This window comes from Oxyura jamaicensis, chromosome 26, assembly GCF_011077185.1.
Source record: "Oxyura jamaicensis isolate SHBP4307 breed ruddy duck chromosome 26, BPBGC_Ojam_1.0, whole genome shotgun sequence".
NCBI lineage: Eukaryota > Metazoa > Chordata > Aves > Anseriformes > Anatidae > Oxyura > Oxyura jamaicensis.
In genome coordinates this window covers 3,332,693-3,346,014 of record NC_048918.1, presented here as the reverse complement: position 1 = coordinate 3,346,014, position 13,322 = coordinate 3,332,693, and the positions used below count along the sequence as shown (strand labels likewise).

Sequence of the window (13,322 nt, the reverse complement as noted above, 5' to 3'; positions counted from 1 at the left end):
CACTCGGTACGGAAATGGCCCTGTGGAAAACATCTCCCCGTAGCCCATAACTCCTGGCTGACAGGGCCCCAGGGATCGCCAGTCCCTCCTGTGCCTCCAGCTCTCACCATGATAACCATGTCAGATTTGCTTCGTATACAATGCCCTTGAAATCTGCGGAGGCTGGAAGAGTAAACAGACCTTAAAAGGGGCTGAAATTCCTGCTTTGCACTCCCTCGTTCTCAAGAGTACTCCTGAGTGAAGCAGCTTTCGCAGAGACCAGGCAACCGAAGGCCCTCTTTACGATACAAAGCAGCTAATAATAACCCACGCGCCCTTCACCCTGCCTGCTCCAGCGCCCAGGAGAGCCCTTGCTTGGTGATTGCACCCGTTTGTCTGCCATAAATGGTTGTTTTCCCTCTTTTTAGCAAGGCCACATTGTGCCCAAACTGTTCCGTTCCACCATCAGAAATTGCAGCTCAGAATTGCCAGTGCTTGAGATCTCATCGCAAGGCTCCTCGGGTTTGGACGCTTTTCCTCCCCTCCTGCGAGGGGTGAGCTTTTAATTAAAAAAAGGTTGTTGCTAAGAAGAAAACTGAAAACACAAACCAGCTCGGTGCATCCATGCTAAGGGCTGAACCATAGGAGTCAGCTAAAACGAGCAGAGAAAAAAAGAATAAAGCATAAAATCAGACGTCAGTTTTGGAGGACGATGTGTGTCTTGGGGAGGGGAGAGGGGAGATGACCCAGTGTGATCCTAACCCCCTTGGAAACAACCAAAATCATTAAATTCACTGACATCCCTGGAGCTCCCTTGGGCAGGTGCTAGCAAACCAGGCCTAGCGAGCTGGAGGGAGCAGGCACGGTAACACCACACGCTGATACCTCAGCCTTTCCCCACACCCTGCACTGTCCCAGAACGAGTTCAGAGCCCTCTCAGCTTTCCTTTCAAAAAGGGAAGGTCTCGGCTCTGTGTAGACTGGAACACGTGCATTGGAAAACACCCCAGGTGTACGGGTACCTGCTGATCTGGACAAGCCCAAGGGCAAACCCATGCCCTGTGGGCATCTCTGCTGCCTCGGGGACAAAAACCCTTTGTGCTCGTGACGCCCCCTCCTCGAAGCACAGACACAGGGCTCTGCCTGCAAAGTGGGGGTGGAAAACGAGGCAATTTTTTCCAACCCACCACTTCCTACAGCCCCTGAATCGTAATACCGTCCTTCCTAGCTGGGCCGTATCAGGACTGGTGCCGGTGTTTGGTTGTCGCAGCCAGGTCTGGGCTCCCATTTCCCTGGATGAGAACAGAGCGACTCCAGATTCAGAGCTGAGATGCAGATTAGGATCTGGCGTGCCTCAGGCATTTTGCTGGTTGAGCAGAGGTCAATCTGCAGGCAGGGAAGGGATAAAATGGCTTCAAGGAACACGGCAGAGGGCTGGCAGAGAGCAGAGAATTGCTTTTATTCTCAGAAGTACTGGACTTAGGGGGAGCCTCGTGGTGTTTGCAGCAGAACTGACGTGTTTTCCACTACAAACAAAACACTTCAAGGAAGTCTGTTCGTGTCAGCACCATTTTGTTGGGAAGATTTCCAGACCCTGGGTGGAATTTCTCATCAAAAAGAGAAAGGAGAACAATGAGCAAGCAAGCCTGCGCCTAGAGCAACCCGTGCTCCACCTGTGGAGGGAGAGGTCTCGGAGTCAAGCCCCGCTTCTGGCAGGTCACATCTGAATCTGGGTCACTCGCATCTCGGGTCTCAGTTTCAGTCCGTCAGAATAGAAACACGATATGAAACTCCCCTCTTTTTTTTTTTTTTAAAAAAAGAAAAAAAAAAAAAAGCACTTCCCCAGCCAGCTGTTTCTCAGCAGGAGCAGAACAATAACGTCCACTTCAAAGATGCCACCTAAGACACACCTAGGATGAGTGCTTTAGAGACATGTGAGCAGGTAAATCATTTGAAGGGCCACCTTGGGCCCTAAAACCGCCCCTGGGTATGCTAAAAATTGCCCACAATTACTCTGTGGGGTGCTTACCTTACATAATTGTCTTAATTATACGGGGCTGCCTAATTACGCTTGATGCAGCTTGAGCTAAGCAAAGAAAGGAATCGCACATGGGAGAGAAAAGATCCTGACCAAGCCTTGACCAACATGAGAAAAACAGAAGGATTCCTCGCGGACCCACTTTGCATCTTGCTCCATGACCCTGCTGAACAAGTTTCCACCGTGCTGTGATAAGATTAGGGACCGGGGTGTGACCGTCCCTCGTGGCAGCACAGCACTGAGGCTGGCGGAGCCGCTGGGAGGCCCTGGGCCCAGGCTGGGCTGGGGTTGGAAAGGGACTTTCCAGCCGAGCCGTGGATCCCACAACAGCAGCACCGTCGTTGTCCTTCATCTGGGGCTGTTGATGCAAGGATGGAAAGCTGTTCGCAGATTAACTATCTCCTCCTCACAGCTCTGTAACCTTGGTAGCCTGGTTTATTTGTTTGTTTTTAACTGTGCCACATAGGCACAGAGCAGGGCTGTTTGATCGTGCAGCCACCCACGTGAAAGGAGGAACTTTGCAGCCTACAGCTGTGTCAGAGCTGGAGGCAGGGCAGAGAGCAAAGCCTTGCCAGGCAGAGCTGGAGCAAAGCCTTGCCAGGCAGGTAGGACGCATTTTCTGGGGGGCTTCCTATGGATTCTGAGCCTAGCTTGGAGTTTTCCCTGAAGCTGAGGAGCTGTCAGGTGGAGATTTGACATAAATCTACCTTAGAGACTTGCTGTAAAGTGTCCAGATTTCCAAATGTGCATGCACATGAATAACCAACTCCAAATAACACACCGCTTTCAGCGTGCTCTGATCCAGGGCTGGTTTCTTCCCCCTTTTTCAGGCACCCAAAAGCCCCCATTCCAAGCTGCAGTTGTATTTTGGTTCAGCTGTGCTAGTTCCCCCCTGCAACGTGCAGCCTTTTTGAATCCCCAAAAGTGCCACAGTTCAGGTGCTGCCTTGGGACACGAAACTGCTAAGTTTTGTACAAGTGGACTGATTGTTTCCATTTCAAAACCCACAGCGATACAGCTGCATCACACAAGTTGGAACGGGGGAGTGCCGTCGGAGAAGAAAATCTAAATATAACCCTGGGAGAGCATTCCACTCGAATTAATTATCAGCAGTGAAATAACATTTTTAAAAGAGAAAGGAAAATATTGTGCTGAGCTGAGAAAAAGAGGGAGATCTGCCAGTCCTGGCGTGTGTTTATCCTGGGCATTGTTTAAGCTCTTAGTGCTAAATTAGTGACAGAGCCCAGCTGTTCCCGAATCTCAGCCCTCTCCTCTGCTCGGGCCAATAGATTTCGCTGTAGCCTGAGCCCAAAAAAGGACTGTATTTCCCTTCCCGGCTGCGCCTGACGTGGCCTGGCCACACACGTCAGCAGGATCAGCTCCCCAGCAGGAAGCTGGCAGGAGCTTCTTAAAAACAAGTGACGTAGGACACGGCCACGCAGCTCGGTTCAACCCTCCACACGGAGGGCAGAGCAGCGCGGGGATGTGGAGCAGAGCCATGCTTCCAAAGAAGGAGAGCCTGCACGCCTCTTCCCGCGGTAACAAAGGCGCAGCAGCAGCCTGCCGAGCTTGCCGTGTCACTGCCAGGGGTGCCAGGGCTCGTGGTGCTGTGGTGGCGCTGGCAGGTTTTCAAGATTTGCTAGAGATCGGCACGAGAACAAAGGGGTCCCTGTGAGAAGCACGTTCAGGGTGCCTGCGTGCCTGAAGGGGTGACCGCATCCAGCCCGTGAGTTAGGAAGGAAGGGAAAAGCAGCACAGATACCACCTTGGGTCTGCAAAGGGGTTGCTGCGTCCCTGCTTCGGATGGGACAAGGGTGTGTTCACTTCCCTGCGGGGAAAACAAAGGGTCAGCAAATGAAAAGGAAGCCCCTTCACACACCCCTCTGTTTGATCAGCCAGCAGAAACGACTGCTGTTTGAAGAGTATTTTAAGACAGATGCTTCGACTTCCACTTCCTCCTCCACCCCCTGAGAAACCTGGCAGCCTTTCAAGGCTCCCTCTGGAGTGGAGCAGCCACGGGAGAGCCCCCGTACTGGAAGGCAGGAACACGAGATTAAACCCAGGCCAGTGCCCTCCCTACCCCAGCTCGTTCCACTCCCACGCCCCGCTGCAGAGGCCGGCCAGCATGCAGCCGCTGAGCAGAAATGCGTTCACACGCTAGAAACCTGGTGCTTCCTTCCCTGCAGCATGGCCCTGAGTAACGTAAGTAATTGGTAGCCTCTTTGATGAATTTCACTTTTACTGCTTTCAAGTTAGCCACAGTCCTCAGCTGGCCTGGTTTTTTCCCTCATGTCTGCAATATTCACAATTATTTGCTGAATACACTCGGAGTGACACCAGTTAGCACAGACTGGGGCTTGTGGATGCAAGCTGTCTTTAGATGTAATCGGGCAGCCAGCTGGCTGCACTACGTGTTTCGGTTCCTGCCGTGATGAAGCACCCAGTCTCCTGTCCCCAGGCCACACGGATTCTCCCACAGAGTGCTGACAGTGACCCAGCCACACCACGAGCCCTCTGCTTCGTAGCACCACAGTCCAAAGTGCAGAGCAGCAGCACAGCCACAGAGCAGGAAGCTTTGCCCAGCAGAGCTGGTAGCTAAGCCACATTCCCTTGCAATGGAAGCCCCAGCTTAGGGCAGCTGAGATAATCGTGCTGACAGCCTACACCATCAGTGGGAAAAAGCTACTGATGCAAATGTGTGCTGGAAGAGATCTGGACTGGTCTGCACTGGTTCTGCAGCGCAGAAGCCTCCCGTAGCAATTAGCGAACAGAAACAAGCGATCTTTCAGAGGTGCCTGTGGGTTTAGCACGCCAGCAGCTCGGACTCCGTGCGGAGGAGGCAGAGAGCTGATCATCATCCTTCCCTCCAGAGCTAGCTCCAAACTAAATTTATGCAAGCAGCAACTCGCCAGCCAGCAGGTGCCCGGCCACCAGTGCAGACCCAGGCTTAAACCCATGCTGTGCGTGCCCCTGATATGCTGGGCACTGTGTGTCCTCGATGTGCTGGGTGCTGCCTGCCCTCGATGAGCCACATGCCCTCGATGCGCTACATGCCCTCGATGCGCTGCATGCCCCCGCTGCGCTGCGTGCCCTCGATTTTGCGTCAGGCCAGCTGGCAGCAAGGATCAGCTTGCAAAGCGCGGATCTGATTGCGGCTCGGCTCGGCCGAGGGCCATGCTGGCTGCTGCCCGTGCCCCCAGGGTACGTCACAGCCCACGGCAGGCCTTGTGGCATCACCCCGTGGTGCAGCACCCAGGCATCCACCCCTCGTTCCCAGCTCTGTGAACCCAGCTGGGTGCAGGGCCGCTGCTGGGGGAGACACCCGGGATTGTTCCTGCCTATTCTCCTGGGAAGCAGTTGGAGCCGTCTCCAGCATGGGTCTGACCGGGGTCAGGGGCTGCACGGCCTCTCCCCGTTAACGCCTTGCGCCAAACGCATTATTAGGACAAAATTCTGAGCTGACCTCGGGCGGTCTCTGGATCGTCTCCCATGCTGGAGTTAAAGACGCCGCCAGGGCCGTGTCTGCGTTTGGCTCGCTTCCATTTGGTGGAGCTGAGTGCGTGTCCGTGTGCTTGGGAACTGCTGAGCGCTGTACTCGTGTCACCGTGCCTGTCTCGGGCTCTAATGTCCTGGCCAAGTTCTCTCACAGCTCAGAAACTTTCTGCATCGGTTGCTTGTACTTTGTCTTGGCTCTGAGGGAGCAGAGCAGGGACTGCCTCCCCGTTCATGGCCCCTTGTACTCTTCACACCCTTAAAAGCAATTAGCTGCCAACCCTTGAGATTTCACATCTTGCGATTTCTTAAAAAGTTGTAAACACCGTGGCTTCATTCCCGAGAAAATGGGCGGGATGGTGGTAAGCCCCTTTGTTACATGACCCCTTAGGTCATGAAGGTTTTTAGGCAAAACTTTACCCTCTGTTGGCATTAGTCACTGTTCAGGGAATGCGATATACCAGCAAAAGATGTCCTCTGTGCTGCCCCGAAGATGGAAACCTTGAATGGGAAAAAGAATGAAGATTCAGAGCAAGATAAAACCCCATCCCAGCATTATTTTGAAACAAAACTGTTCTTTCAAAACAAGGCCAGTATCTGATGAAGTGCAGGGACAAAGATAATACCTCTGTCTAGAATTAAGGACATGTTTCACCCTGTTCAGGAAAGCTGAACAAAGGGGTCAGACTGACTTCTGCGCTATTTTAAGCATTTTAGGTTAAAGGTCACTTAGAGCTGCTGCGTAAGTAGTGGATGTTTTATTTAAAGGCTGTTTGCTTGCTAGAATTTCTAGGGCCCAAATGCTGTTGCATTATTTTAAAAGCCTTTGTCATGCTAATGCAGCAAGGACACCCAAGAACGGGAGAGGAGCAAACACCCTTGTGCTGGTGGTGGGAGAAGAGCAAACACCCTGGTGCTGGTGGTGCGTGAAGGTCCACATACCCTGGGCTCAGACTGCACACATTTTTCTCGTTTGGCTGCAGCGTGGTAGTTACAGGCACAGGGGTCAGCTACTCCCCTGCACGCAGACACCCTCCTGCCTGCCTGGGTTGTCTCAGCAACAGTTGCTTCAATGCTCTGTTGTTATGTCCTGTAAATGTTTAATGGGAAGCTTATCTCTCTTACCTATACAGATGGCTCAGGTTATTGAGCTTGTGTGCAAGGATTAATTGGAAATGGGCAGATGTCAGCTAACCAGAAAAAAGAGCTTAATATGTAAGTAATTAGATGAGCTGGGATGCTGGTGAGGGGGCGAAGCCACCTCTGAAGGATTCGGAGCAAAAAGGACAAGCCCCAAAGGATCTTCCTGGAGCCTTCCTTACTTGTAAGGACTAGACCTCATGAACGCGGGATGCAAATGCAAGACGATGCCCATATTTCAGAGCTCTGCTTGATGACGGCTGCAGCATTCAGTGGGGAATTAGCAGCCAGTACTCTCAGCTAGTCTCAGCTCACAGTCCAGGGCATCTGCTCTTCCCTTGCAGATAACGGGGACTGTCTGGGTGAGATGGATGGGGAAAAGAGGTCACGTTACGTGGAGCAGCCTGATTGAACCTTCCTCATTGAATCCTGACTGTAAGAAGTTCAAGATCTGCAAGCTTGGCTATTTTTATTTTTTAAATAATAAACAGCAGTAGTTTAGACTCTAATATGTATTGTCTATCTTAAGTGGATTTTTCAAGATTGTATACTTTAGTAATTTCAAGTTTTAAAAGATCACACTAAAAAATGCATGTAACATAAATTGCATAAAAACAGAGAAAGAAAAATCCCGAGCAGCTGAAACAAAGGAGTCTCCTGTGCAATTCCCTTAGCTAAAACAACACCCATGTGCATATTCATTCATGCATATATATAATTTTTTGCAGTACGTTTTGCTCACCTGCACACACCTGCATTCGGGCACAGATATTTATGTGCAAGTGAGCAATTTGTGAATCTGTATCACATGCAGATATGCCCACTTCTGAAGGCCTGTTCTCACTTGCTGGCAGATCAGGGAATTGTTGTTGGGACTGACGCTTGGATACAAGGATAACTGCCAGGATCCAGCTCTGCAGAGAGTGCTCTGTTCACTGGGGTTAACCACCACCACCGAGAGCTGGTGAACTCATTGCCGCAATCCTGATCACCCGAGGACGTTAGTAAGATGCCTTTAGTAGAGAGCCAAGGTTTATTTGAGGAACAGGATAGTCAGAAATCAAGTCGGAGTGTTTCACAACATCAGAGAAGCTAAGGATTTGTTTACAGCGCCTAATTATAGCAGTTTAGTGCCAACAGAGAATCAGGAAAGATGAAAGATGTGCTGTAAGGAAAGAATATGCTATGCACGATTGCAATACCACACCAAATTCCTCATGAAAAGGACCTCTCAAGGTCCTAATAAAATTTACGTGGGGACTGAATGTGAATAAATGATGACACTCTGTAGAAGTAGCTGGGGAAATGGCTGCAGCATTTCGTAATCAGACTGAGTCAGAGATGTATTTCTGGGAACGTACATGCAGAAGGCAAGAATTTCCCCCGGGAGGCAGGGAATGGTTGGTATCTGAAAATCAGCAGTTCTTTAGTTCCAGTCAATGAGCTGAAGAGAGAAGGAAAATCAAACGCCAGAGAAAGATGGCATGAAACAGAACAGACTCAGCCCTCATATAAAGGAGTTACTACTGGGGAAACCAGGCTTAAAAATTGAGATTTTTAAACAAATGAACTGGTGTCTTAAGTATCAAAGAGCTCTGACACTCTCCTGGCTGCCCTGTATAGGCAAAATGCCCCCAAATCCTGTCTGTGCAAAGTCCCTGCCCAAGGCCTACATGCTGTTATGATCTTTTGGAGGAGGGAATTTGAGGATCTAAGGATCTTCAGAAATAAAAGCTCCTAATTTCTTGCCATGAATCTGAACAAGAACAGCTGTCAGACATTTCTTGTGCATCCTGCACTCCTGGACAGACCACGTTACACTGCAGGTAGCGTTGCTGGCTCTTCAGCCTGGGCTTCCCACGGAATAGTTCCTATGGCACCAGCAACATGAGCCCTTCAGCTACACCAAATAATCTTGTTAGAAGAACAGAATGAGGTTTGGACCAAGGCAGCTCCCAAATCACTTTCAAAACTCCTCAGTCAGGGAACTGAGCAGATGCCAGACCTGCAGGCTCTCCAGCAATCTTCTCGTTGCGCAGAGGTACCATTGCGCCAGCCACCAGCAGCTCAGTGGGCTGCACAGTGAAGGACACGTCCAAGGGTTACGTGACTTGGAGGTAGGAGAGATCCTTTTTCGTGACTCCGTTTACAGGCATGGGATTATAGTGGCAGTAACTTAAGCAAGTGTATGCATACTTATCTGAATGTGGGGCCAGATTTCACACGGTTGGTCATTGATATTGTGGCTGTATTTTCTTAATTCTCTGTCAGACTCCTGAAGAGAGGGGGATAGTTTTTCTAAGGAGGTCAGTGCCCTGCAAGAAGAGCTCGGCTATAAAAAGCTGTTAAGCCATTGAAAGACCCGAAGTATCACTAAAGCTCTTGAGAGAAGACAGACAGGTCTCTTTAAGCACTGCCCATGCACCTCTATTTGCGTTTCAGCATGCAGAGTCTGTTTTTTCCCCTACCTCCAGCACTACGCCAACCTCAGGATGTGCAGAAGTTGAGGTAAGAATGTTCCCAGTCATTAGGGTCCAAGATCATCAGGCTCCTAATACTTTTCACCCTGCTTTTGCAAGGAAGAAACTCCACCATTCCTCCATCTAAAGCAGAAACCAAATAAGAGAGGGAGAACGGGAATCTCCTAACTCCTGCTGGACTGGGCATTGGAAGCAACCCAACTCAAAGCAGTAGTCATTGATTCACTGACATTCCCCTCCCTGAGACTTTAAGGAAAATCAAGCAGGGAGGCAGACTCTTGCCAAGATAGCAAGGTAAAAGCTAAGACCCTATAAGAAATAAAATCTGCATTGAGTCAAGCTGTCCTGATCATGGCATGAAACCTCTCTCCCTTTTAGCAAAATGAAAATAAAGGGTTACATCTTATCGCAGGCATTTATGCACATAAGGGTTGTTGATTTTATTCTGCTTGCTTTTTGCCGCTCCCAGAGGTTTGATATCTGACACAGTGCAGTTTAGGCAGGGCCACAGTGTAGGCCATTGACATGTGCTGGCATCAGGAAGCACATTCCTCCTTACAGGCCCCGAAGCACAAGCTGAACACCAAATGGATCAAGCATTGGGCTGGAGTCTGAAGCTGCTTACTGTGTCTAGGAAGGAGATGGCTGTACTTAGACGTAGTCAGCCAGGAAGAAGTAGATAAGATTGCTCTGATCTTCATGATAGAATGCTTATCAAGTATATAGAGCTTTGAGCAAAACCAGGCGGTTGTTAGGAGAACCTGCTGAACTGCTGTCAGGATGTAATATTTATCACCGAAGTGAATAATCCAGTGCGACGGCTTTGTCTCATGTTTTGCCAGTGTGAAAACCAGGGGTTGCTCCACAGAAAAAAAAAAAAGTGTCCAACAGAAAGGAAGGGCTTGGGAACCATAAACACATCAAAGATGGTTTGAAATCTTCTTATTGTAGCAGTTAATAAGGAACATGTGCCAAGGCCACACACAATTTAGACCGGTTTCACCCAAAGCCACTTGAATAAATCTGGACATGTTGTAAAGACGGCGTACACATAACATGGAATCAGGGAACACAGAGTTTCAGTCTGTAATCTGACCAGGCAGGCCCAGTTTCCCCGTTAAGTATTTACTGTGTTGGTAGGGAAAGGCAAAAGAGACAGACAGTGAGCCTAAATTATTTGTTAGAGATAGAAGTAGGTGATTTAAATATGTGAGATAGCCAAAAATATAGATTTATCGGTACCCTGCTGAGGCCATGGGGACACGATTACTGGACATATCAACACAGTGACTGGTGTCTTAAAAGACATCCTGCCACATCTCAAGCTTAGGCTAGTTTTTGGATAGATGTGTTTAATAGTTCCTATTTCAATCTTTCACATAAGATAGTAATGTCTTACAAAGGTTATACAGTTGTGGAGAAGTGAACTGAACAAAAACTTGCCTTTACCCTTGTTACTTTTCTATACAGAGAAGGAAGCAGTCCAATTTTATGTCGATCTCAGGCCTCTATTGTTGATCTCAGATCTCTGTTCGTGATTAAACAAAGAGGAGCAGCAACTAACCTTTTGGCGTGCAAGCACATTTCTTACTGAAATGTTATCAGAAGACTGCTGGAAAAGCACTCCATCTACTTGACTGGGAAAAGCAAGCAACATTGACACCTACTGTTGGATATTTTAATTGCTGATAGTACCAAACCACTGACTCCAAGATTCTTGTATAAAATTTCTTCCAGAAGAAGATACTCTCCTTAGTTAAAACTACATGATGATTCTTTTAGCTTGCTTTTATGCTTTTATTGCTCCTGCAGTGCTTTCTAGGTGCACTTAATTGCAAACTGAGCATCTGCATATGAAGGGAAACCTCTTCCTTTAGCTCAATTTCTTCCTTTGTTTAGTTCATGGAATTAGGTGATCCTTTGGTGGTGAGAGCTTTTCATGAAGCTAGCTGATAAAAATGAAAGACTTGATAAGTAATGCTGCTATTATCAGAGAAGAGTGTATGGTATGTTAAATGAGAGAGTGGGATGATTTCTCAGGAGAGTCAAAGCTTCTAGTTCATAAGGAAATGAGGTTCCCATACAGAGCTTGCTGAGCGTATCTGAAAGTACTAACCAGCCAAGTACGGAGCACAGGTTTGAAAGAAAACATTTATTATGTTTTACCATAGCAGCAGATCATTTCTAATACCCTCAAAGTGCTTCACACTAAAAAACTAATCATCACTATTTCCTTCAAGTACTACTTTTTTTGTTTCCAGCCCATTAAAGAGATTTTATGCGTAGGATTAAATGACTCCAAGAGATGGAGGAAAAAATTGGCAAGCAGGCTGAAAGAGCTAAGCTCTGTCTTCCCTCCTTACATTGTCCTTTTCCTCATCAGACACTAGCAAACTAGCAAACTAGCAAACTAGCTTCAAGTGACTATCTGTGAATCTGAAAAGCCTCCTATTATTCATTTTAAAAAGCTATGAAAAGAGATGAGAAAGAAAATACTCCACAGCTAGGAACCTAACCAGAGTTAAAGAGAAATAAGTCTGAACACCGAAGTTAGCAATGCCTACACTTGTTTCTATGGTAATTGGAAGTCCTCCATGATACAGGTAAAGTTGTATTAATATGCTCTGAAAAATGTTCTGTCCCTGGGCTCTCTCTCCTAGTGCTTGACCTCCAAGAAATAACTCTTCAACCTGAAGAAAATGATCTTGGCAAGACACTGCTGTATTTGCTCATTAGGGTGCTAAAAGTTTGCTTTCGGACCAGCAGTACACAAACTGTAGAGGCACTTTGTTAAAGCACACTTCTCACCTGCCCTTGCTCACTTGCCCACACCAACGGGCCCAGAAATAAGTGGGAGAAGCGCTCAGCAGAGGCTGACTTGGTTTGCTTTCCTGCTGGGACACCACAAAGCCCACTCCACTGCCCTGCACTGACAGCAAGCTTAGGCAGCGTGGGCAGGAGACAGCGCAGATCATAAAGCCCCCAGCATCCCGACTGATGCCTTGCTACGCCAAGTGAGCCCCGTCCCTGTGCCCCCAAAAAGCCCACGGCTGTGAGCTCAGCCCTGCCTCGCTGACTGCCCCAGCCAAGGAGACAAAACCCTTGCAAAACACCTTTGGTTTGTCAGCACCTGCCACCAATGACAAGGCAAGGTTGAACACTTCAGACATCTATCCCTGCGTAACTGCCAATATTGACTCAAAGCCTCTCGTTGCAAACACGATTTCAAAGAAGAAAAGCCATCTAATCTTGTTCTTCAACTGCTCTGCCAGCACCACAAAACAGCACAGCCTGATAATCTTTTTGCCTCCTGATGGAGCCTTAAGTTATCGGTATCATTTTGGTGATACTTTTATCAACTTGGGTAATGGTTGGGCATTTTTGTTGACACAAGACTTGTACAAAATTAAAGAAGGGTATAAAAGTGGGAAGCAGCCTGCCATGGATCAGTTCTGGTCCAAGATGGCCAAGCTCACTCTGCTTACCAGTAAGTCCTGCTTCCCAACTTACTTCTTCACCTTTGTGACAAGTATTTGTGGCTCTCTCGCTGTTATACTGGTGGTTAGAAAAGAGGTTCTTTGGAATTCAAGTCCCTGACCACTCCTTTCAAAGGAAAAGACATAGCAGCAATCTGCAGGACAATCCAGTCCTGTTCAAGAGCTTTGTATTTCCAAAAACAAATACTAATCACTTTTTTTCTTGTTTCTCTTCCTCAAAGGTCTGGCCCTGCTGCTGAATGCCCAGATAGGTATGTGCTTTTTTCCCCGGAACAACTCACCAAATTCATTTCAGCATGGGCATACACAGACAGATCAAGCAGACAGCACAACAGAAACACCAACAGCTTTCTTCCTTCTGGCAGCATCCCCTCTGCTTCTGCTCTTCCTTACCTGGCAGCAAAGGAGAAGTCTGGGGAAGAGATTCGGTGGTTACAACTACCCCAATTCATGAGTTTCAGGGTACAACTGAGGAAGAAAAAAAATACAGTATTATTATTAGGGAGGCAGTTCCCAGAAGGATAACCAGCCCTACTTCACTTTCTCCAAACTCCTCACCCTGGCAAGGAAGCATTGGCCAATCATTTCTAATGAGATCTAGTTAAAATAATCTGTTTTAAGTGACTAGCTTTTCTGCAGCGCAGCCCAGACCTGCCCCATCTCCTCCGTGTGTCTGCAGGCAATGCCTACGTGCTGT

General features: G+C 48.2%; 1 protein-coding gene and 1 long non-coding RNA gene across 2 annotated transcripts in view; one reads left to right on the top strand and one right to left on the bottom strand.

Moving 5' to 3' along the window:
- Positions 1-2,634: 2,634 nt before the first annotated feature.
- On the bottom strand, positions 2,635-6,959 carry LOC118178486. Its single transcript, XR_004756164.1, has 3 exons — positions 6,831-6,959; positions 5,949-6,009; positions 2,635-3,844 (listed from the first exon to the last, which is right to left on the bottom strand). It is a non-coding gene; the product is annotated as an uncharacterized LOC118178486 (long non-coding RNA).
- A 5,631-nt stretch (positions 6,960-12,590) lies between these two features.
- The window catches only part of LOC118178663 (acidic mammalian chitinase-like), a 1,645-nt gene continuing 913 nt past the window's right edge, over positions 12,591-13,322 (top strand). Inside the window, exon 1 of the mRNA XM_035347384.1 lies at positions 12,591-12,689. Coding sequence (XP_035203275.1) covers positions 12,591-12,689 — 99 coding nt within the window. The remainder of the gene's footprint in view (positions 12,690-13,322) is intronic.